This window comes from Homalodisca vitripennis, chromosome 8 (genome assembly GCF_021130785.1).
Source record: "Homalodisca vitripennis isolate AUS2020 chromosome 8, UT_GWSS_2.1, whole genome shotgun sequence".
Lineage (NCBI taxonomy): Eukaryota > Metazoa > Arthropoda > Insecta > Hemiptera > Cicadellidae > Homalodisca > Homalodisca vitripennis.
Genome location: NC_060214.1, coordinates 102,422,914 through 102,449,437, shown reverse-complemented (window position 1 = coordinate 102,449,437; position 26,524 = coordinate 102,422,914). Strand labels below are relative to the sequence as shown.

The following is a 26,524-nucleotide window of genomic DNA, read 5'->3' as shown; positions in this document are numbered from 1 at the left end:
CAGTTGTAGGTGGATTTGGAAGAAAGGAGATTCCGGGGTATTGGGTTTATTGATAGGCTGATCGAATCAAGGTTTTGGTGCCATAAGCCGTTCTTATCAAAAGATTTAATTTGCTCCATTGCAGGACACCATATAATTAGTCGCAATAAACATATAATGTACAATACTCATTAACCTTGCAATAACCTCAAAATCCTACTGCGTGTTCGTGGATCAAAGGAATCTGCCACTGAAGGGAAGAAGAGCAAAAGTTGAAAGTAGTTGCATTCCTTAAATAACGTAACTCTCAGTTACAAGACACACCTTATTCACGTGTAATTGGCCTTGAGAATACATTTGAAGAAGAGAACGCACCCGGATATTATTTCCTTTTTTTATGGATAGTCCCTTCTACATTATTCTGTGGTCCTCATGGGCCAGTGGCCTGCGCAAGGACATTATCAAACAGAATAGATAGAGAGAGTTGATACAGTACAAGGTCGATGGAACTGATTAAAAGTTTTACGGTCACATAAGATAAGAACATGCTCTGTCTCTAATTCAGATCTAAAGTCCGACTTCTTAGACCACTCGGTCGTCAGTACTCCCTAAAATCCTTTCTACAAACTGTCCCTTCGTTTTAAACAGCTGTTACAAGTTGTTACTCACCTGCTTGCTTAAATAACCTCGAGTTTGATTATTACCGCCCCGTGACAGATCCTTCTTAAAATAATGTCATTGTTTATCTGTTCGTCAGTGGGTACCTCTATAGACTTGAAACTTAGTAAATAGATTCCTATTGGTTCAAGGAAGAACTATTTGTTTTTAAAGGGACCTTAAGGTTAAATGGCACCAAAGTAATGAAGAATATTTTGTCGGGTTCTTAAATATTCCATTATATCGGTTTATTGTTTATTTCAATAAATTTTGGTCCTGAATGGTTAACTTAATATCTAATAATGCTATTTTATTAGAATCTGTGCAAATTTGTGTTCCAAACGAGCTGTGATTTGTTTCGAACCGACATCTCCAAACGAGGTTTAGATAAGCAAAAGTCTTAGAGGTTGCAAATCTGGGATGATTGGAAATGGAACTACAATAGATGTCAGCTAAGTTTATTATAGATAACCCCCGTTGATGAAAGAGAAAAACAACGCCACCGAGGAAATGAAATTCCTGATAATGGGCGTGCATTAATTGATAAACGTACTAAAGGTACCTTTAAAAAAAGTGAACAGGGTCATCTTTTGTTCTAATGACCCTGAGGTTGCAGTGATTATCTATGACTTCACAGAGGACTTTGCCTTACCGAAAATACCGGTATAAGAAATGTTGTATATGTGGAAACTTAAATTTGCGTTTTGGATATATGAATTGAAAACCGATTTTGCCTATTTCTTTATGTTCACAGAAGGCAAGTTAAATATTGCTCCCATAAAGTTTGTACAATGCTATAGTTGAAAGTTCAATTTGAGTCCTGAGATCAAAGAATTTCGTAGAAGCCAAAACCGTTATAGCACATTTCACGACAACGGGTCCTGACTTTTTAGATTATGGTAGCTTGGGAGTGTAATCCCATTTTCCAAGGTGACATGGCTGAGATATAGTCTGCCTATCCTTCCTTATGGGATTTCGACTGGAAGCAGCCATTACTCCAACCTTACCCATCCTGAATATACCGTCATACCGGAAGCAAGCGCAAGGATTCTTTCAGGACTAAGCGAAGTGAGAGGTTTCTCAGCCTTTATCCAAAACTGGAAAAAAGCTTTTTGTTGAACAGTTTTTCCAAGCAGAGTTTACGTTTTTATGGTGTTGTACATGTAAAACTTTTGCTGCACGAGAGCAAGACGAAAAATATCTTTACTGATAGCCAAAGTAACCTCGAAAGCGTAGGACTCCTATGTGTAAAGCTGAAAACTTGTCTGGAATCGTTACCAGGTAAATTCTTCTTCCGGAAGGATCAATGACGATTAAAAGTTTGTTAGGTTTCAGGCCATAAGAGGATTGTGGGAAATAAAGTAGTTGATGTTTTGGAAATCGTTTGCTGAATAGAACTCATGACAGGACCTTAAATGGACTTCTTTGGAATCTCCAAGCTTTTAAATTTATCTTGAACTAGTTCAGTATCTAGATGCATATTGAAAACACTGAAGATGGATGTTGTTGATGGGCTTGTTCTTGATTCAACTTCTTATAGAGGGCTTAATCACTTGTTATGGTGATCTCAGGAAACACATCCTTAGAGTGTGTATCTCTAAGAAAAGTTCATTGTGTAGGTTATTCAATTAGCAAAGCTCAATTGTGGGACACTTGTCTTTGGCTGTCTTGTGTTAGCTGCGGATCGTTTTGATATCTTTGGCAATTAGGATGATAAGAACCAAAATAAATTCAAGACAGATATATGAAAACCAAGCGAAATGGGATCGATATTTGATATGTGTCTTTTACGTTTTGAGCTAACACATAATTTGTAAAGATTATCGAAGTAATTTTCTCGAAATCCTATATGTAAATCAGTGTGGTTTAAGGATCAGATGGTTGCTAAGGGGGAGGATTTTGCTAGCATTTCACAGAAGCTGCGTCAGTCTTATGACTGTAAAAGTCAGTTTTCTGCCCAAATTACCTAAAATTAAAGTTTACAAAGTGTTTAATAGCTGGAAAACTATTATAATGTAAATTTCTATTTAAATATACCTTATTGTTTAACTTATCTGCCTACCTTTATGTTATGAAATCTCAATGATTTCTCACACATTTCACAGATTTACAACTTTTTGTTCTAATTTACTTTATTTTATATAAAAAATTTCTCTATTATTTTTAATAATAAAATCACTGTATCATAAGATTTCAAGTTATAATGAAACATATACTCGCAAATTAATGAAATACACTACTTCTAAATTGTAAATGTTTAACTTACTAGTAAATTTCATGATACACTTCTCCATGGTTCTTCCGTCCTAGGAAGACTGGAAGGAAGCTGCCGAAGAGAGGAATGGGGGTGATCTGCTTGATGCCTCGTCGGGTCCAGAACGTGTACGTGCGGTAGAGATACAGGTACAGGAGCGTCAGCAGTGCCAGCAGCAAAGCGACCACGACTCCACCAATCATGTTGCAATCAGAGCCTCTAATAAGTCTACCTATAAATACAATCATAGTTAAAACTACAAGAAATAGTAAAGCACGAGTATATGGAGTTGATATAAATATTTGAGCGTCATCAGTGCCAGCAGCAAGGCGACTACGACTCCACCAATCATGTTGCTGCCAGAGCCTCAATTAAGTTTACCTGTGAATACAATCAAAGTGAAAACTACAAGAAATAGTAAAGCACGAGTATATGGAGTTGATATAATATTTGAGCGTCAGCAGTTCCAGCAGCAAGGCCACTACGACACCACCAATCATGTTGCTGCCAGAGGCTCAAATAAGTATACCTGTGAATACAATCAAAGTGAAAACTACAAGAAATAGCAAAATACGAGTATATAGAGTTGATATAATATTTGAGCGTCAGCTGTGTCAGTACTAAAGATACTAAAACTCTACCTGTATTATACTCAGGAAACCAAAAGAAATAGTAAAAAACGAGATACAGTGGATAGAAGGAGAGTAGTTTTGTCAATGTCATTAGTCACTTCTAATAGTAAAATCACAACTCGTTCAAAATAATAATTTCACTCAACAAATCATTTTGCTGCTAGTATCTTAAAAAAAATCATTGGTATTTACAATTAGGAGTACGCACGTTCTTCCACTAGCATGATTTGTGAATGATTCGTTAGTATGTTGTACACACAGTAAATGTATACAATACACTTTGTTTGTTTCTATTAGAACATTATGCAATGAATTTTAGAATCAAATTAATTAAAAAAGTGATGAATGTGTATATGTCGAGCCTATACAAAACAAGTAGTTAAAATATTTATACGAGATAGCTGTTTTATAGGTAAACACAAAAATTCTGTGTTTAACCTGTATGCATTGTTAAAATACAATAGTATTAACAATTTGATTCATTTCGTTTGTTTTCTACCAGAACTTATCCTCAGCAAATTTAAAAAAAGTTACGAAGTTGGAAAATTAACAGACGTCCTCTCGTTATGTAATGACGCACATTGTATAAAATGTCTCCTAGCATCACTAAGAAACTCACGATTGATTGTTGAATCGTAATTTTTGTATTGAACATTCTCGAAGCACCAGGACAGCTGAAGGGCGTTTCTTCAGACACTAACCATCCTATTTTCCTGATTTGGGAAATTACAAAACCGAAACAGTTAAGACTGTTTAAAATTCTAAATGTATTGTAGGTTAAGTAGTAGAAATTAAAAGAAAATCCATTATGGACATCACTCTCAACCTGAACATAAACAAAGAAGTATTTCCTAACATTTTAAAAACTATATTAAGAAATCAGAATGAACACCGCATCCCACACTCTATTTTATTTTGGATTGAATACATTTTTTCTCCAACGAAGATCATCCGGTAAACAATCAGAAAACTATTAACCATTCTCTAAGCCTTGAGGTAATTGACGAACATTCGTAGAAACCTCATCCATTCACTAAGATGCTAACTGTCCTCCAATTTGCACCCAAAAGAAAGCCCTTAGTAATAAATCATAAAATTCTGAACAATTCTCAAAATCTTTGAGGTAAATAACAAATATTGGCAGACATTCTATCTCGGCACTTGGTATTATGTAGTTCTTCAGGATGGAATACGCTTAGCCTCCAAATGGAGGTCATCCGGTAAAAAAATCATAAAACTCTAAGCCATCCTTACAATCCTTGGGATAAGTGACGAAACATTAAAATAAACGCTATTCTTTGCACTAAAAATTTAACTGGTTGCTTCAGGATGGAATACAATTGGCATCCCAAAGGAGATCAATATAAAAAGTAATAACATTTTTATAGGTTCTGAAAATCATTGAGGTAAACAATGCATTGGTAGAAATCCCCAAATCTGCACTCTATATTAGTAATTAGTTGCTTTAAGACCTGGAATAATAAGTGGAGGTAATCCAGTAAAAGGTCATAGAATTCTAAACTATCTTTACAATCCATGAGGCAAGTAAGAATATTGACAATAACCACCATATCGCCTCACATTATTATTTAGCTGGTTCAGGATAGAATATACTTGGCCTCCGATTTGGACTCTTAAGAAGATTTAACACACAGATAACGTTAGGCTGAATATTAACATGCATAACTAAACATAAAATTGAAGGGCTTTTCAACTCCAAAATGATGATGTTTCTGTGACCATTATAACCAAAAATGAGTGTTGTATTTATACAGGATGCTTTGTATACATTAATTTGTAACAATAATGGCATTTATTTACACACTAAAATCGTAAAAATAAGGGTCTAAACTCGTTAAATGCAAATGGAACACACTTCTTTGCAGTATATGGATCATGAAAATTTCGTGATGGGACATATCTTTAAGGTTTCATTATGAGGAAATTGATTTTATTACTAGTGTTATTTTGTTATTCATCTCTGACTAAACACACACACACACACACACACACACACACACACACACACACACACACACACGCGCGCGCGTGGCACATTAGCCACCTACTGGATGGATATGGGTCACCTACACATATATCACACTCATTATTGTTGTGGGTCACTTCATTCACATATCAAAAATGGGGAAAATACAACATAATGTGTAAGAACGTTACGCCGAAAATCTAGAAATACTTTTGAAAACGTGGTAGTAACCAAATCATTACACGAATATGAGAGGTTGTAGATGTCGCAAATGATTTGTTGTCACACAATGCTTATATGAAAGCCAATGAATACATTACCATTAAATAATATCCTTTTAACTGTGTACTGATTTCATGGAAAAGATTTTGAAACTTGCTATAAGTTGTGTTTTATACAAAATATTCAGTATGTGTACAATTTTAAGTAAGTAACTTATAAATGCGTTTAACTATTTAAATAAACTTTTGAGCTGACGTTAAAAAATTAATTGCTGTCCATGATGTTTTTAAATAGAAAAAATCGTGCATACCACTATATGTTAGACTTGTATGATACTATTAATATACAAGTTATTGTTTAGACATTTAGTAAAAATCTTCGGTATCCTGTTCTTTTAAACGTAATTGAAACAAGTTTAAACTATCTTGTGTGTGTGTGTGTGTGTGTGTGTGTGTGTGTGTGTGTGTGTGTGTGTGTGTGTATATATATATGTATGTATACAATATATATATATAAATCTTTAAGCACCTCCAATACTTGGGTGTTGAATTGAGTTTGAGTATATAAAAAATTTGCACAGCAAGAGATTTAATAACTGTACAAAGTTTCTGGTATAAACCATTCAGAAGCTAAAAGGAGTCACCAAATCATTTTGATCGAATTCCTTCTTGAAAAAGTTATAGATACTACAAATAATTGTATTCTGTACTTCTAATGAATACATAACATTGGGATACAACTTCAAAAACTTTTTTATTTGTTTAAAGACAAAAACATATGTTAATAGGTTTATTAATTCACCGTCTTTGTACAAATAAATCAGTCTGATTAACAGTTATACGACATTGTATGAATGAGGTTTTTACTTCACTTACTACATTATTTTATATTAATTTTGTAACTCTATCTCGGCCTTCTAGGTACTGCCTGGTAACTATTAACTATCTTTGCAGAATACACGGATTTTCCAAAGATTAATATGCTGTAACCAACCTTTTCAATGCTGAAATTCAGGGGACGAACGAATGCAGCGCTGAGATAGTCACAAAGTTCAAGACCAACTGGACTATTATGCCATCAACATGCACTGCCAGTATAACCTTCTCCCCCCCCTCATTCATCCTCCTTTGTGACATGCATAACCATATCTTGAGTAAGAGGAATGTGATCATACCACTCCTTGAACAACCGGATGATGGTGTGCAATCTTACTCCTTATTTTCAGACAAAATCTAACATTTTGAATATCTGAAGAAAAAGGTGAAACATTAAATGGTTGCTATGACTAAAAACTTGATTACGATAATAGAGAATGGGAATTTTTTAGATTTCCGTTATCTGATAATTACAGAACACCACATAAGTTAAGAAACGTTTAAATATTAGAAACTGTATAATACAATATATATATATGTTATACAACAGTATCCAGCCTGGCAATGTGGAGAGATTGAGAAACTGAGAAACCGACAAAAACCATACCTGGAATACGATAAAACCGGAAATAACTGAAAAAGAATTCTATCGAGCTATTTAAACGACTAATAAATAAATACAAATTTTACAATTCATAAAAAATAAAGGAATTTATTTTCCTAAAAACGACTACCTGCAAATATCCACTTTACAATTTGAAATATACCTTCTGTACCATCATTTTTTATTATAAATCAACTGTTCAGCTTGTATAAATCAAATTCTATGATAACCTAGTTTACAATCAGTTATCAAAACTAAAATCGGTTGTAAAAAAATACAAACAAACGTAGATTTTATTAAAAATTTGCTGCCATCAGCATATAAATATTTCCGGTATGTTTAGTTTTTATATAAAGGTTCTAGAAACTTGACACGTCATACATAGGTTTTTTTCGGTTCAATGAAGAACTCTATTGATATTAGGGTTAAAGGTCAACTGGCAGCGAAGTTGCTCTTACACTCAGTTCGGTAAAGACTTTCATTGCTGAGGGTATCAACCAGCACTCAAAAATGAATTTTATTTCGAGATTTGATTTAGTTTGACTTTAAATTTTTCTTTAATAAGGCTGAGTAGCTTTATAAAATATCAATACTTTAATATAGATACGTAGCAATGAAATATACTGAACTCTTTGATACTATTTGTTGTTAAAAATGTGTCATAAACAACTTTTGGAAATTGCATTTAGCGCCCCCTTTCATTGTTGCCAAGAAAATTAAAATGAAAATAAAATACACAGTGAATATCTTTTTTCAGTTGTATCGATTCCTAACTATTTAAACACCTATAAAAAATAAAAAATATGGGCGCATTAATTGCTAAGTTTAAAACAGTTTAAAATAAAACTGCAAGGTGAAACAATAAAGATAATTATGATTCATGTGGAAATCCCCACTATTTTTTATAAAATAAAATAAGACCAGGATATTTGTTTTAGTTATTATTATGCAGTATTTTAACATATTTGGGTATTTTGAATTATATAATTTAAGTTTAATTCAATTTAGAACTAAATTTAGAGTTATAAACAGTTAATGGGTCATATTTATATTATATATGACCTACAATATTTGAAGCACGTATTAAGATCAAGGCAAAGAAGGGGATTTCCTTAAAAATTTACGTGATTTTTTTGGTAATTTGCGATAAATTACAAAGGAAAAGACGTATTATGAAAATATGAGCTTGAATCGTCATAAAGAGCGTGCAAAAGTGAAGTTCATAGATCGAAAAATGTACTCCACGTTTTAATGTTCAGCTAGAATAATCATTTGATATCATCTGAGTTCAAACTTCGAAACAGAAAACAATAAAATGACGATAGTAGTTCGGATTGTATTCTGTATCTATACTAGACACTACTCTAATAATGTTTATTCAGTTCTATATTTTATAAGAGCTATAGCTAAACTATTTTCCATTCTAAATTTTTTCGAACAAATTGTTGGCAAAAATTCATTTTATTTACAGGTCCCCTTTGAAAATAGATAATTTGGGTAGCCACACAACTTATATCTATTTAAATAAAACAGTGTCTTTTTCGATGTAACTACCACTCAAAATGTTTCGATTTCAAATTTTTTTATACACATAAAAATTTTGGAGCCGTGAACAAATTTTCGTACTACCTAAGTTGATAAATGAAGGTTTTTCTAAGAAAACATCGTTTGTCGCAGGTTTTTGGTGGTGGTTAAAATTGCAGACTTTCTAAATATATTAAACGGAAATTTTTCTTATATTATATTTTTCTTAGCTTGATAACCATAAAATCGACCGTCTAACACAAATAAATAGCTTCATCTCCAAAATGACCAATGCGTAACGAAATTGGAAGCCTGTATATACTTAGATGACGCTCATTTAACATTTATTTACATGTCTGATTATTGTACTAAAATAATTATATGAGATAAAATTATAATTTGATATTTTAACCCTTTTGATACCTTTTCATTTTGACCTCCACAAAACCTTTTCTACGGAATATTTCTCTACCGATATCAAGAAAAAGCAGGTTGTGTAATTATATAATTACTGTTCTCGCATTCTTGACAATAAAATTTGCAAAGGATACATTCTATGCATTGGAGAGATTGCAACAAATATATTTCAATATTAATGATTATATGAAGCAAAAGTACCTACTTGCAAAAGTAGATGTGCTCTCGTGAATCCTTACTAGCCCAAGGACGTGATGAAACTAGCGTCCCGCTCTCGCGAGAAGCTCTTCTATATTGCTTTATACTGTTAACCAGACAACGATAACCCAAGCGTTTTTCTCACTAAAAAATAAACATTTAAAAATATGTCAGGTCAAGTGCCAAACAAAACTACTGTGACACATTAAAAAAGTATCTTGATAACATTTGAATATTGACCACGAGTAATATATATCGAAAATAAAACCATACCAGGATTGCTTTTTACTTTTTCTTTGTAGAATACGATAAAGTATCTTGTTATTTTACAAACAGTGATTAAACTGTAGACTTCGATAACAGGAGCTCTTTGTTCGTGTTTGTTTTACTATGTAACCCATTCAAGAGTGGACAAGTAATGAATGTTTTACTTATAATTTCTCAAACATTGTAAGTTTTAATAATTTTAACTCTGGTTATGGACAAGAGTATAATATGAAGTATTTAGATCAGTTGTACAGTCCTATTGAACTTATACACTTATTCATGTTAATAGTTACAAGTATTATTAATTTAAATTGACAATTTAATCTAATTTTCAAACGTAAAACCCAGTGAATTTTATTTAAATTTATTCTTGTGCTTACGCTCGAGATTCCTTCTCTAACTGAATTTTGGGCTGTTCTCGATAAGGGTCGATTTCATATTAAGCGCAGTAAAACTTATGGCCATTCTCTGTAAAATTTTGACTCAAGAAATGTTCATCAAGAATGCGAGTTTAAGTTTGTGATTTTGAAAGTCTTTTCTTCAATAGCCCTATGTGGAATATGTTGCGCAATTTCCAATATGTTTGTGTAAAATTTGTAAACTTCATTTTGTTTTTGGTATGGTTTAGTGGGAGAGATTCCGTGAAGTATGGCTTTATCTTCATATTTACCGTTTTTTTTTTTTTTTTTTTTTTTTTTTTTTTTTTTTTTTTTTTTTTTTTTTTTAAATTTTTTCTGTTTGTGATTATTTTTTTGAAGCTTTGACCTTTCGCATTATTTGTATACCATTTTTTTGTTCATGTATTTCATACGTGTTTATTAGGTATTAAAGGGTTTTGGACTTTCCGATCGCTTCTTGCACTAGCAATCTTCTATGTTATAGTTATCTTTATAATCTTTTATTATTGTTTAGTTTGAGTAGTGAATTTGTACGACAAAAGTTTCGGTGTTTGTTTTCTTGTATGAATTTGGTAACCGTTGTTACCAATAATACGTTGGTTTGAAGTGAAAATGTATCCGCACTTAAAATTTGGAATGTATGCAAAATAATGTGACATAGCTCATAGCAGGTATGTGGCATATATGTTTTGTTTGAAGTAAATCTATTAAATATTTTGTGGTTGGCCTAAGGCTTGTATGATGATTTACAAATTTCTTATATATAGTTTTAGGTACTAACTATAAAAAATATATGCTTTTTGTATAATTTGTAGTATAGTATTAGTTTGTCCTGAAGTGAACATAATTTTTGCAGGTGAATCTTTTATAGCATGTGAATGAAAATATTCAAAAACTCATTTTACTCTTGTTATTTTTCTTCTTTTTGCTTATAAAAAGCTTAGCGATCGTGCTAGGATATAAATGCTTTTGTACAACATTTGGTTATTTCCATATTATAAAGGAGTGTTATTGCTTATGTGGTTTGCTATGCTAATGCTACACCACAAAATAATTGTACACAACAAATACTTTAGTGTTTTCACTTAAATTAATTGCATATATTAAGGATTTTATCCAGAGAAACCTTTTATAACTTACAGAGAGAATTGAGATCCTGGATACTTGTCTCTCGTACAAACACTAATGTTATTACTCGCACTACACAGAATCCCGAGGAGGGTATGGCGCGGACGTCCAGGTGTTTCTTGGTACTCTTCTACACTGAGACTGTCTTCGCCAGGTCCACAACCAGGTCCACTATCTCCGTCATGCCACTACCATGCCGCTGACCTGGTTGGGTGAGTTGTATGATATTAGTAATCCAAGCATATTTCTAATTGAGTTTCTTGTTTCTGGTTGGATAAGGTTTTCCAGTGACATTACGGAATGAACGGAATGAACCATGGATAGTATCCTGGTTCCTAGTTTCTGAACTCCAAATTCCAGTGGTGTACCGCTACATTCGCCAGTTAACCATACCCACTTAATACCGATCTTGCCATTTTCGCTGCACCATGGTAAAAAAAAAATTCGTTGGAAATTTAATGCTTAATTTTCTCTAGTTTAAAGTTGGTAGTCACATCCTTATAGATCCTTTCTTAAAGACGACAAAAATAGAACATGTGTGTAATTGTATTAGGAAATGTGGGCATTTAAAGTAATTTCATGGAATATATTGAAATCAGGCCCACATAAAAACTGTTCAATTAATTATTATTTTAGTATAGATGTTAAGTATATTTCTAATCGACGTATTGAAAATTGTAAATTTAATCATTGTCTGTCTTTAATCATCACGATTATGGCCGCAATTATTAAGTCATCTTTACTAATTTTGGTAGTGGCGTTCATTTAGACACAACCAAATGTTGGGTGTATTCTAACCAAATTAGCTTTTTATATGATATATTTTAACTTTTATCTTTTGAGAGTAGAGTGCTGAGCCCTATGATCAAATTCATTATATGTAGTTTACTCTTAACAACCTGCGGTTGGATTTATTCTTGCTAAATTAACCGAGCGTAGCATGTTATAAATGTTAACCAAACATGAATTTTCGGCGCTCTTTGAGACATTGAGACGGAGCCTTAGTATCAAACTGTTATGAATTAATTCAATTTTATTGTTGACGCCTCGTGACTGTATATATTTTAACCACAGTTGGAATGAACTATCTAGCATAGCTCCATGAGGCTGAGAGCTACCTGAGAGTGTAACTTGCCAGAGGCCGAGAGCAGTCAGAGACCTGGACCTACCAGTAGCCTGTAGATATTAGCTGCTGAGTGTACCTAGAGGCCAGACAATTCCAGTGGCCAGAACCTGCCAGAGGTCGGAAGGACCTAGAGGCTAAGAGCTTCTAAGCGCTGAGAGCTTCATAGATCATAGAGACTTAGTTTGCAGAAACCAAGAGATCCAGAGACCGAAACATGAATCTGTCAGGGGTATGAGGCTGCCAAAGCTGGACCCTACCAACGACCGTTAGGTCCTAGAGGATATTAACTCCTATAGGCCAGGAACCTTCGAATGGAGGGGGGAAATCTAAGGCCGGGATGTGATGAAGGCCAACAGAATCCTATGGTCCAAGAGGCCGGATAATATGGGTTCTTATAGAGCATGGTAGCTACCAAAGAAAAGCCCTTACAGGCTTTGAGCTCTCGGAGTCTGACAAGTCCCAAAAACAGACACCTGACATAGGCCAGAATCTCTCGAAAGACGGGAATGTTTCAGAGTTAGTGTAACGTACATTCTTGTGGCTTTTAAGTAACCAGGCGGTTCAGTGACAAAGTTCCAATATGCTAAATCTTAAGAATTCATAGAAATCTGCGTATTACAATGATCCTGTGTATTGCAAATTCCGGGAGATTTTTCGTACAACAGAATCCTACCAACATCAAGTAGTATCGCCAAACCCACTTACTCTAACAATTTATATAAGTTACATTCGACTACAATGCTAATGATGTAGACAAAGTTCTGAAATCATCGATAGAATAATCTCATCATAGTAGAACATAACAACTGAAGACAGTCATGTTTAAATTTCTGCAATAGCAACATTTCTAAAACTTCTAAAATTCCTTTCCCACTGTAAAAGATTAATTCTTTTTGTGCCACGTTTGACTGGGTTAGTTACTTAAGAGATAACTCATTTTATGCTATAAATCGAGGCACACATATGGGAGCGATTGGTCTGTCATCTGTGGAGTGAGAGGTTAGGTAGTAAATATTTGAACCGTAAAGATCCAATAACGTGGCGCACCCTAGCGTCGGATCTTAGAACTAACTGATATAAACCCCAGACCTCAGCACACAACGTCCTTATGAATGATTGATTTATGGTTTAACTATTACACAGAAAAATGATTATGCAAAGCTACCACAGAGTCGCATAAAGCAATTCCGTATTTAGCCTATGTCAGAAATACCAGAATTGCGCTCCGCAAACATTTTCACGCATTTGCTAAGAATGTGGGACACCTTTTCTGTGTCATAGTTTCGCTATAAAATTTGTCCTTTTTGACTTTGCTTAGACAAGACTCGTATTATCTAAAATAAATATTTCACCAATGTTTGCTGATCTCTGATATGATGATATTGGAACGCAGTGTCATTTTATTTGAGTGAACGTAGTACTGTATCATTTGGGTTTTTACATTTCACCACGGGCTGTTTTTTGGGACCAGATTTTTCAAAGGACCCGGGCTGGGCCCCGCCTTACATCTATTTGAAGGAAACAGTGTCGACGGAAGAATAGATCAATCTAATCACTGTAACTTCCAACTGAACCTCCACAGCATTAACAAAATAATAAGATGTTGTCAATGGGTAAGGATGTGGGGGAGGGGGTGAACTGGTGTGAGGGAGGGGGGTGGTGGTAACAGACCATGACGGGCCCAGGCCGAATATCTCTTCCAGACCCGCCAAAGCTGTGTAGGCCCTGTTTTCACCATTAGCTTTTAACTACACAGGACAATTATAGCATTCGATTAACTGGTGTAAAAACTGGGTGCCATATGGTCTACTTACTGTCAATATGAAAATATTTATTTGAAGTAAAACTCTCTGTTTAAAACTGGATTGAAACACCTATTGATGTCCAACACTTTCTGTTGTGTTTAAAATCGCATGATATATGTGTAATATGTTTAGAGAAAATGTGATATTATATGTATGAACTAATCCTAATACTGATAGGCCTTTACAAAGCATGTGTACATTTAGATACGTCATCGTGACTGGATCTATTCTTACATTTATGGTACAATCACTATATACTGCGAAGCAAAGTTACACTAGCTAGGAAGTAACTCATTTTTGAAGGCTAGAGTATTTGGGGTGTGAGACACACTCTGTAGAATATTACGGTAGAATATACGGAGACCACGTTAATATCTGTAGACTGGCGATTTTACACATGTAGTCTCTTTCCAGACAGCGGCGTAGAAGGTATAGGTAAAGACGTTTACCGCTGAGACCTGAGGATTTTTATAACTTTTAAAAATAATACTTTAGGAAGCAAGATTTCAAAAAATAAGGATGACCGGGTCATGTTCACAAAGAAGAATACAATTTTTTTTAGGGAAAGCACTTAATTAATTGCTTTTTTTAAAATACGTTTCGAAAAATGCTTTCAAAATTACATTTTATACATTCACATAAAATCGGCTTAAAAAGTACTTATATCTTAATATGTTATAGTAAATAGTTTAATTAAAAGTTACAACAGTAGAAGTACTTATTTGAGGTTTTAACCCAAGAACTAAAAAATTGTTTTGATTTCGTTATGTATAAAATAACGTAGTGAATAAAATGTTGTTTAGTACTTATATAATTATATCCACAATAAACCAAGCGCCTTCTATGTGGTTTCCACAACATTACAAGTTTTCTGTACTGCATACATTGCATACCTACTAGGCCAACCTTTAACCTGTGTAGTGAAAACTTATTATTTTTTATCTTTACACCTGAAAATTAATATAGTTCTTCTTTGGACTCAGAGAAACCTATGCACACAGTTCCGGTTCTCTGGAACCTTTCTGTCAAAGAGTTACAGCACAGGCAGACCGATAGGCAATGACCCGATTTTAATAATACCAAGAAAATAGACAAGTACTACATATATTTGGAGGAGGTAGAGGGTTACAGAGTCGGAAAGGATATTCATTTTGCAATTAAGAAATCTATAATTTAGTTTTAGTTTTATTTAATAACCGATTTTCTTTGTTTTTACTTTGAAAGTTTGAATAAACTTTAATAGACATTATGTGTAGTTCATTAAATAGTTTTTTTTTTTTTTTATTTCCTAAGTAAGAAATCTTGTTACTAAATAATTTCTACTCAAGATTTCTGGACACAGGTCGAGTTCCAAAGATAAAATTTTATGTAAAACAGCTTATATACACATTTTAATGTGAGTAGGGGTTTCTCACTAACATCCTGTAGCCGATATAAACTATTCAAAAACTATTTGTTACAAAAAAACTGCCAGGACCTATCATAGCTTTGTATAGAATACACACGCAAAGATTGCAATAAAAAATTGTTTTAAACCGAAGAACACGTTATTTAAACAGAAAACTGTGAAACAAAACAAAATAAGTCTGGATAACTTAACTGATTTGAGTGAAAATTACATAGTTATTTCTTTTACCATCTATAGTACAACTTATATCATTGCAAGCCTGCCCGTTTGGCTTTATTAATAGTGTAAATAGATTTCAATTAATAGTTGTAATACTAGTGTTACAGCAAGAAACTTATCTTCTATACTTATTCAAATTTCAAACAATATACTGAATATCAGGCCTAAATACATTACAACACTTTTCCACAACCCAGGCTTGCAAATGATATATCTCTTACTATAACAGCTTATCTAAGAGTGGACCTCTACTGGCATTCAAAATGAGGTCAGGGACATGTTTATCGTTGAGTTTGGTTTTCTCTTTGTTTTTCTACACAGAGGTTTAAACTTACAGCGAGACTTCACGTGACTGTCTCGACAAACTCAGATATGGTTTTACATTTTAATACAGGCAGTATTCTAATGCGATCTATCGGCTGGAGTCGGAACTAATGAAAAATACAAACACCTAACCTAACCCAACTTTGTATAATACCATTTGACGGATTGGAACTACAAAAATTGCCAAAACTTACAATTTTTTGATTTATGCAGCTGATTTTTTTTTATCCAACAGATGGTTTATATCAGCTGATCGTTGTAATATTACAGAATAAGATGTTCTAATATATAACTTACCACAGTGACGTTGGTGGGTTGTGTATGCCTAGCCTAACTGTGAATATTTTGAGATTATTATCCTAGACACAAAATTAACTAAAATGTATGGAGCCATGTTTGTTTTGGATAATTGGAATTTAGGATAGAGCGGAATGCCATTAAAATCATGCTTGGTATGAATATTTTACAATAGAGCAGTGGTATCAAGCCTACAGCGAGGAAAGTGTTCGTTATATATTATTATAGCCTTTAATATAGTCAGTTTTGAAAAGAAAGCAAGCTGATGGAATTAGAATTTTCAGTATAACCATAAATTCCTTTTTCGTGTTATTTTACAAAAAACACACATTTATCTGTTAATAATGTAACTGTTGTTTGTGTGTTATTTCAGGACGCTGCCATACATGTATAGTCGTTGCATATACTTATTTGTCTATACTTTCAAATTACAACTATTTATTTCACTTTCCCCCCTTAATCCCTGTCACTGTTATATTTGTTTTATCTATACTGTCTAAACCATAAAACCATATCATTTATTTAGATTTTATTATTTTTTCCACTGTTTTGTTCTGTTTTATTATTGCTGTTGCAAATTTTACACCCTGCAATTAGTTTATAGTATATTTAATAGTTGTTATCTCAAAACTTGTTATTAATACTAGTTTATCAATGTTTATTATAATATTTATTGTTAGTAACTTCTTATCTATTACCAGTAACTTCATATTTATTGCTAGTTACCTCACATTTATTGTTAGTTACCTCACATTTATTGTTAGTTACCTCGTGTTTAATGTTAGTTACAACATAGTTTTACATTTATTAACAGTTAATCAGCCACAATCTTTGTTTAAATGTAGTAATATTTGTTACATTTGTGTAATTGGAGATACGTTGAGATAAATAAATACATTAAAATTGGTAGTGAAACTTTAAAATGAGTTTATGCAAATAACGATTGGGATTACGGAAGTATCAATTACTATACTGTACTTCGGATAACACAAATTAACCTCGAAAACAGCAAATAATTTCTGCAGTAGGCAGGTTTGCAATTTTTCCGTTCAAGGTTTACAAAAATCTCAGAAATTTAAACAAAACCAATGATTTTGTAGCTTATAAATTGGATCAAAAGGTGCTATGACGACATTTTTTATATCAGTATATTTGGCAGACTACTTAATTCTAATCTGCTACGTTAAATTTTTAACTTACTGAGAACAGACTTCATGCCGGTTCTCCGATATCAAGACATCATTAGCTAAAAATATACTTTCTTCAACAAAATTGCTATAGGACACTCTCTTGGCGAAATATTTCACGTTGGTCTTTACAGTTTAGAGACTCAATGTTGTTTTGAGATCCAATTACTTAAAATAAAACATATAAGAAATTACTTTACTTCACTGGTTTTCTCATCCTTCGCCTAATATTTTACTAAATGTTTTCTCCCAGGATATTATCTACACGATTTTACTATCAGCATGGCGACTTTTGTTGAACAAAACTGAATTGTGTTAGGTTTTTCGATTAACATCGGGTCGAAACATTGTTTGCACAATTAACTTTAATAAAAAAATATTAAACCGAAACTGCCAATAATACTACGCTGACTATACAAGTGAGTTGAATTTTTGATGGTTTTTAACATGAGCGGAGTTTTATAATGATTAGTTGAAGCTTATCAAACCATAATAATTTGACGCTTTCTTTCTTTTAAGTGATTTCTTCTTGATTATTTCTAAGACTACTCTTATTATCCTTGCGTGATAGTGCGAAGTATTTGCAACATTTTTGGCTAATTCCACTGCATGTTTGGTTTTGAAACCGTTTCCCACTGTAGACAATTTTTCAGTACCCTTACGTGTATAAGAAGTATGGTTTGAACTGGAAAACTTTAACTTTAACTAAATATTACATGGGAATAATAAGCTTGACAATAAAGAATACTTTATGTTGTGCCTTGAATTACAATTTAATTCAATATATCTTATTATTTAAGTTTTGTATATATGCACTATATTGTTATTTACGACTTTTGTGTTTATTTATAATTTCATCATCGTCTGTTAACTGTTACCATATAAAAAATATGGTAAAATATATTTTCTGTCACACAAATTTGCTTACATCTTATTTCTTACGTAAGTTCACCCTGGTTTGAACCTCTCTACTTTTACATCACTGACGGTGTTACATTTTTATTTTGCGCTTATCTTGTGTCAGTGTACATTTGCAAGGTTATCTGCAAGGCAAGGGTGCATGAATCGTTTAACCTTTTTTTTATCAATAACTGATAGTGATGGATGTTTATGTGGTTTACCAAGTTTGATTTATGTTTTTTTCTAGTACCACTGTTAATGCGTAACCTAATTTAGGAGTGTGCTACAGATTACATCTTTTCATCGCTTTGAGTAGCCCACGTTTCGCCTAAGATTGTATTTTTTATTCTTTACAATCCAAATTACCAGTCCAAGATATAAAACAAACCAAACTAAAATGTTTATTAAAATATGTAAAATGCTAATTTATTAACAGAAAAGTTTATTAAAGAAAAATACGTTCACCAACTCTACTTTAACATTTATTAAATCAAAAATCAAATCAAAATCGTTTAATATCCGAAAACAAAATTTACAAATGATATATATTAATATATTCATTGTCTAAAAATATACAATTACAATAAATATTTGGTTTTTGCCCTATATTGTGTAAAATAAATTTATATTTCTAATTTAATTATTTGAGAAATATTCTCACATGGGCTACTAAAGCCTGTGCGTGAGAACGAGTCACCACAAAGTATTCAATTGGTATTTCAAATCTTAAAAATTTTGTTGTATCTTATTAAGTAAAAAAAATAAAGTAAACATAATGTTTTATAGAATGAAAAATAAAACTAAAGTGAGAATGAATCTAGATGAAGTAAGTGAATGGAAATAATTATTAGAAGGACAAAATAAAAATAAACTAAATAAATAAATAAATAAAAAAAATAAATTCTATAAACAAATTTTGGTCTTTATTATTTTAAATATATAGCTACCAAGATATTTCGAGAAATATTTCTTCTGTTTGTAGACTTCAATTTTACCTGAATCTTCATTTCCGCATGGAGAAGAATGCGTTTTTAACCGATCATAGAATTTGGATGAGTGCCATTGAAGCTAATAGCTCAGTAGGATGATACAATTTATCTTTTTTATGCCACATAATGTTAAATTTTTATTCTGTATGACTTTGTATCTGTCCGCAGGACCTTTCAAGAACAAAATGAGCCTATAGATTAAAAAACGTTGCATGCAAATGTCAAGGAGGCCTGTTACGCGAAACGTGGTGCGGCGTACTCCTACCTTATTTATAAAGTTTCATTACTTCTTACACACCCGCGCTTAAATTATTAAAAAACTAGCAGTTACCCGCAGCTTTGCACGCAATTTCGTAGGTTTCGCACCTGTATGGGCACTTCTGGACTTTATTTGAACGAAATATTTATTAATTTTATTTGGGATATTTTTCTTTGTTTCTTTTATCTGAGCAATGAATCATAACGGTCTCTTTTATTCAAAGTTCATATTAAAACAAGTCAGTGATCCACCGAGTGTGGCGGAGGGTGTGGCCGTATTGGCCTATAGTGGCCTCACTAACATCAACTACAACGATGCTGATGGAAACTGCGTGGGCGATTCGGCAACACAGCTATGCCTTTGGATGTGTACGTACAATGTGTTAAAACTGAAAATATTGTTGATTTGATTTTAATGTATTAGTTCTGATATTGATAAGTAAACCAAAAGAAGTAGGCTACAGTTCGCTTGCAAGCATTTGCAGGTAAATGTGTACTATACTAAATTAGACGTAGGGTTACCATTTAAAAATTGTGTATAACATGTAGTAGGCCTATATATATATATATATATATATATATATATATATATATATATATATATATATATATATATATTATTATTCTTAACAATCCAAATTTCCAGTCCAAGAGATAAAACAACCAAACTAAAATGTTTATTAAAAAATGTCAAATGCTTATTTATTAACATTGTATATATACTAGCAGTTACCCGCGGCTTCGCACGCAATTTTCTATTGAAAAAACTGGACAATATATCTGTGCATTCTTTTTCTATGACATAATAAACAGTCTAGATATAATCGATAGTCACTCAAAGCTATTCCAATCTCCTGATCCATTTTAGATTTAAGTTTAAAGAACAGAGGTTTGGGATCCTGAAGTCGTAAAGTGAAACAGTTTTTATAAGATTAGTATTTCCCTCCCACATTCCATGATAATTTATTGAAGTTCTTCGATGGCTTCAGTAACAATAAGAGTTAGCCTTTTTATTTCAATGACGAAAGAGTATCGTACAACTAAAAATTTGCTGCGGTCAATATGGGTCTATTCTGGTCGTTTAAATTCACTCCCAGTCTAATCTATTTACGGTTCTACAATACATTTATGCTATTGCATTGACCAAAACAACTGTCTCATATGTTGGTTTCGGAATCTAACTAAGGTTAAATTTTGATGATTAAGTGATTTTGATATTTTTTACCGATCACTAAATATGTATTAGGGGTATATGCTTCAAGTATTAGGGCAAGAGTACGTTATCTCCATTTGCTTTTCAATAATTACAGTAAATAGGCCATACACAATGTTAAAGGAACTAACCAGATTATATTACGTTATATGCAAACATTCACAGCTTTATACAATGTCCTCATGGGTGATTTCAACATTGACGCGCTGGACAAAAATCACCCATCCACAACACGGTTTATCGAATTGTTAAGGTCTTTTGGCCTTGCGTTGTCAATCAAAACACCAACGCGAGTGACGGCAACAACACAGACAGCAATTGACAACGTCATCACCAACCTTTCAGGTGTCGCGGTATCCGTGGTAAACACAGCCATCTCAGACCACTACGGCCAAGAGGCTGTAATTAGTGGCGAAAAAAATAGAAAGGGAGCCCAAAACTACTAAAACTATAAGAGACATAAGGCCAGGTAACATTGCTCTCCTCAACGCTTCCCTTTCCAAAGAAAATTGGGATTTCTTAAATCTACCACAGTCAGTAGAGCAGCACTTTAAATTGTTCTCTCCAAAACTTTAATTACCATCTAAATTTATGCTGTCCTACTAAAACAATCAAAGGTTTGCCCGAGAAAGGCAAACAACAAATGGATCACAATAGGAATATTGGTTTCGAGAAAAAAAACTTAAATTTTTTCTCCGAAATTTAAAAAACTACTTCAAACGAAGATTAAAAATTTTTTTTTCGGAATTACAAAAGAATTTACAGAAAAGTGATCCAAGCTGCGAAAGCATATGATGTCTCTAAATCAATCATCTCGTCAAAAAATGTTTCTAAAACTGTTTGGGGCATCATAAACAATAAAAGTGAATCACAGACCCAAATCAAAATCAAAATAGGGGATAGGCTTTGTAGAGGATGCGACTGAGGCTGCGAACGAGTTTAACAGATTTTTCGCGTCTGTTGCTGGTGAGCAAGGTCCTTGTCCATCTCCTCCGCAAGTAAACCCCACGCGAAGACAGAGCCCAGTGTCATCATTGGCTTTCGGTCCTGTAGTTGAGGATGAGCTCGAAAGAATTATTCAACAGCTCCCGGCAAAAAAAATCAAACGATATTAATTTAATGTCTGTGTGGCTCATTAAAAGGTGCTCAAAGCATATTGTGAGTTCATTATCCCAATTCATCATTCTTTTCAACAAGGAGTTTTTCCCTCGCTCCTTAAAATCGCTAAAGTAACTCCAATTTAAAAAAAAGATGATCCCAGCTCAACCAATAATTCTTGGCCTGTCTCAATTTTTCCCGCATTGAGCAAAAATCTTTGAAAAATCCTTTTTAACTAGAATGCTTCAGTTTCTAAACAACCATAACCTGCTTTCCTAACACCAATTTGGTTTCAGGAAAGGGAAATCGACTACAGACGCCGTTGTGAGTCTTGTCGAAATGGTTGTAGAGGGGTTAGAAAGTCGAGACTCCACATTAAGTGTGTTTCTCGGCTTATCTAAGGCATTTGACTGTGTTGACCACTCGAAATTGCTCGACAAACTTGAATCTCATGGCATCAGAGGCGTGCCGCTCCAATGGATTAGGTAATTTTTTAGGCCACAGAACACAAATCGTCCAAATCTCAAACAAATTCTCTGAACCGATTCAGCTGAGCTATGGTGTCCCTCAGGGATCAATACTCAGTCCGATTCTTTTCCTCATCTATGTCAATGACATGGAGTCATCACTACTGCATGGAAGACTTGTGCAGTACGCTGATGACACGACACTTTGTTTCACCAACAAATCAAAAACTATTCTGGAACAGCAAATCTTTCTTGACACCAACAATTGTGTCCAACACTTCAACAGCCTCAACCTCAAAGCAAATTCTTCAAAATCAAATTTCTTGACTTTCGCGTTACGATCAGGAAACTCCAATGACGGGCCAGCCGTTTTATTGGATAACTTTTTCCTGGAGGAAGTCGACTGTTTCAAAATTCCTCGGAATATTGCTGGATCAGGGATTGACTTGGAATTATCACATTGATCATGTTTGCTCAAAACTGGCCCTCGGGCATCTATGTATTGAGGTCTTTAGCCAAATACTGCCCAAATTCAGGTACTGATGACGGCTTATTATGGCTTGATCTACCCCCACCTCACCTACGGTTTGGTGCTGTGGGGAGCCAGCGCAAACTATCGATTTTTTCAGGGCATTCAAATTACAGAAGCAAGCGATTCGCATAATCGCACAGTTAAGGTTCAGAGAAACATGCAAGGAAGCTTTTAAAAAACTGCAACTGTTGACTCTGCCGTGTCTCTACATCCTAGAGATAATCTTTTTTTGTATGTCTAAATGTGCCATGACACTTGGCCTAGACATACATTCGTATGGGACAAGAGGCAGAGATGCCTACCGAACTGGAAGTCACAGGACGGGGGTTTACGAACACTTGCCTTCGCAGGCAGGAGTTCGTTTTCTCAACAAGTTGCCAAATCCAATCAAAAACACCCCAAACGCCCAAGGCGTTAAAAGCTCGTATAAAATGCTTTTTAGCGTCTCAAGCATTTTATAGTGCTGACGAGTTTATGGCATTCGACTGGGTGACCGCACAATTGGAACACTGACAACCAGCGTTGGAAAATGGGAAAATTGGCATGAGTGAATGTGGTGCGACCGAAATTTCTGTATGTTTGACTGGTCTCAATGTGGAGTGATTGGTCCAAATTATAGAAAAATGACTATTGCTATACATTTTTGTAATGTTCTGGGCAAAATAAAAAATGATTTGATGATTTGATTTGATTTGATAAGGTAGTTGTTATAACAGCGTATAAATAGCATTTCTATGGTATTAGATGGATTTTTGATCATTGGCGCAATCTACATTTAAAATTAAATAACTTCGTATTTGAAATCTGCATTACACTACTGATCAAGCACTTTACAATTATAATTTTTTTCCTCTTTGATGAACTTCAGCTGAAAGTATTAACAGCTGTTAAGTTTCAGTTCGCTTTGTATTACGTGTCGTAGCGCAATCTGCCGGATCCAATATAAAACACTCTAACATCAACAACAATTTATAAATAAAAAATAAACTATTTAAATCGGACCAAACCATGAATCTAAAACCATTCTCGAATCCCCTTCAACACACACACATACATATAAAGACAGCACTTTTAAAAGAAAACTGCAATTAGATACTGCACAAATTTCGTTGTAATTACAACTTTCTCAAGTACACTGTATAAACATAAACTGAATAAAATATGCAAACAAAAAAAGAAACATTTATTAGAGGAGAAATTAATTGTAAAAGTCTAAATGTAATTTATCAGTTAACATGTAAAAATTGTGCAATGGATTATGGTGGATTGACAACAAACCCATTGCACATAAGATGAATAATCATCGTTGTTAGTCTAAAAAACAGGATGAGAAATTGGGTTTCCCAACACGAATTAGGCCATCCAAAATTTTGAACAATGTAATTCACTGAAAGGTGTTTGCAAAGTACCTGAAGATGTAAACAAAATTTACTTAGAAAATTTAGAACAGACGGATCAGTTAATATTAAAATATAAAGTACCCTTTGGTCTGCATAAAAGATGATTCTATGTATTAATTGTTTTCCAAATTCTATTTATCTTTTCCTGTTCATGATATTTCTTTTAGCTCTTAATCACCTGTTAAAAAATTGTTGTTTATTTATTTGTGTTAATTTTATTTGTTTGGTGCACTATTTTATTATTTTGTGTTAATCCTTTTTTAAAACGGCAAATGCCGAAATGTTAAAGGACCTTTATACCGAGAAGTCTACTTGATGTTTATATATATATATATATATATATATATATATAATGTTTATAAAAGTTGTGTTACAATTTGATATGTCAAAGAAGGTAAAAATGGACAATTATCGTATTTTATTTTATTTTACTGAATATGGAAATAATTATGGTAATACTCGCTATCAGGAAAGAGATGAATTCCAATGTTTTTATATATTTTGGTTGAACACTTTGATTTAATTACTGTACATTTAAAGGGATTGCGACTTTCTTACTTGTTCGTGCTTGATTGGGACTAGCTAATAGGGTTAAATTATTTGTATTATTAAAATCGTATTATTAAAATTCTCTTTGTGTGATTAAAATCGTGTGGTTGCCTGTCGGTCTGTTTGTACAGTAACACTTTGACAGAAAGAATCCAGAGAACCTAAAATTTGTACATAGGTGTTTCTTAGACCAAGGAAACACTCTATTTTTTTCAGGTATAAATATAAGAAAGATAAGTTTTCACTAAACAGGTTAAAGGACTGTGCGCCTAGTAGGTATGCAATTCATGCAGTACGGCAAACAAGTGATGTTGTGGACACCACATAGCAGGCGCTTAATTTAGAATATAATAATAAGTGCTATATCAAAATGTTATTTACATTACTGTCTTAGAAATCACGAAATCAAAAAATAATTTGTACAATAAATTTTCCAATTTTTCAAAAGTCTCACTAAGGTAAATAATTACTTATATTATTGTATCTTTTAATTTAATGTATTTACTAGTAAATCTAAAAATAACTACTTTTAAAGCCATTTTAATACTAAACTTTTAAAGCCAAAGTAGAATAACTTTCATATTTACCCTTCAAATATTTACTATCTAACCTGTGACTGCACAGATGGCAAATCGAGTGCTCACTTAAGCCGTGCCTCGATTTATAGTAATGAGTGATTTATGGTAATTTAATCTGTAACTAATACAGTCAACCATAGTACTAAAAGGATTCATCTTTTACAGTGGAAGAGGAGTTTTTGAAGTTTTGGAAGTGTTGTTATTACAGAAAACTTTAAAACAGATTGTCTTTAGGCATGTTCTACTACGATTAATTTGCTCTATTGGTAATGTCAGTCATTTGTCTGAATCATTGGTATTCTACTAACGTTAGACAGAAAATTTCAGCTCACTAAAAACGAAGTGTCTTTGAACGTGGTTAGTAACAAAAAATGACACATTTACAGAAAAATAGATTTTATTCAGTACAATATATACAATAAGAAATATCTAAAAAAACACGTAACTATCTATAATATTAGTGATTTCTCCGCACAAGCGTAACAACCTAAGCATGAATGCTCTTAGTTTAAGAGGCTTTGGGTAGGGTACGATAAGCGGACCCTGTTTTTTATATCGAAGAATGTAACCATCGATACCTAATATTCGCATTTAAAATCCTAGACTATCAATCGACATAATAGTATCTATAGTCCTTAATAACAATCATATGTTTTAAATTAAAATATGAATTATATATTTACATTGGTCAAACAAATTATAATATTCAAAATTAGGAAAACTGAAGACGAACATATTTGCTCCTCTCACAGTTACAGTTGTTTCTTTACCACAAATTTCACACAATGGGTTTTTCGGTACAAGTCCAACATGATGTCCAACACGAAAACATGTCTTATCGTCTTTCAAGACAATTTCGTGTAGTTTTCTAAAATTGACTGCCATATTTAATAAACAAATGTTACTTATGTAAAATTTAAATATTATTTGAAAGTGTTTACAGCTTTTGGTATAGATGATTTAAGTTAATTGTTCAAAATAATTAATCAGTATCGATTGATTTTATCGATGGTTATGATTAAGTAATATCGT

General features: G+C 33.1%; 1 protein-coding gene across 1 annotated transcript in view; it reads right to left on the bottom strand.

The window, feature by feature from the left end:
* LOC124367806 (cytochrome P450 6k1-like) overlaps window positions 1-11,169 on the bottom strand; it is a 31,095-nt gene extending 19,926 nt beyond the window's left edge. The window contains exons 1-2 of the mRNA XM_046824929.1: window positions 11,155-11,169; window positions 2,903-3,122 (exon numbers count right to left, since the gene is read on the bottom strand). Coding sequence (XP_046680885.1) covers window positions 2,903-3,093 — 191 coding nt within the window. The 5' untranslated portion in view covers window positions 3,094-3,122; window positions 11,155-11,169. The remainder of the gene's footprint in view (window positions 1-2,902; window positions 3,123-11,154) is intronic.
* Window positions 11,170-26,524: the final 15,355 nt, after the last annotated feature.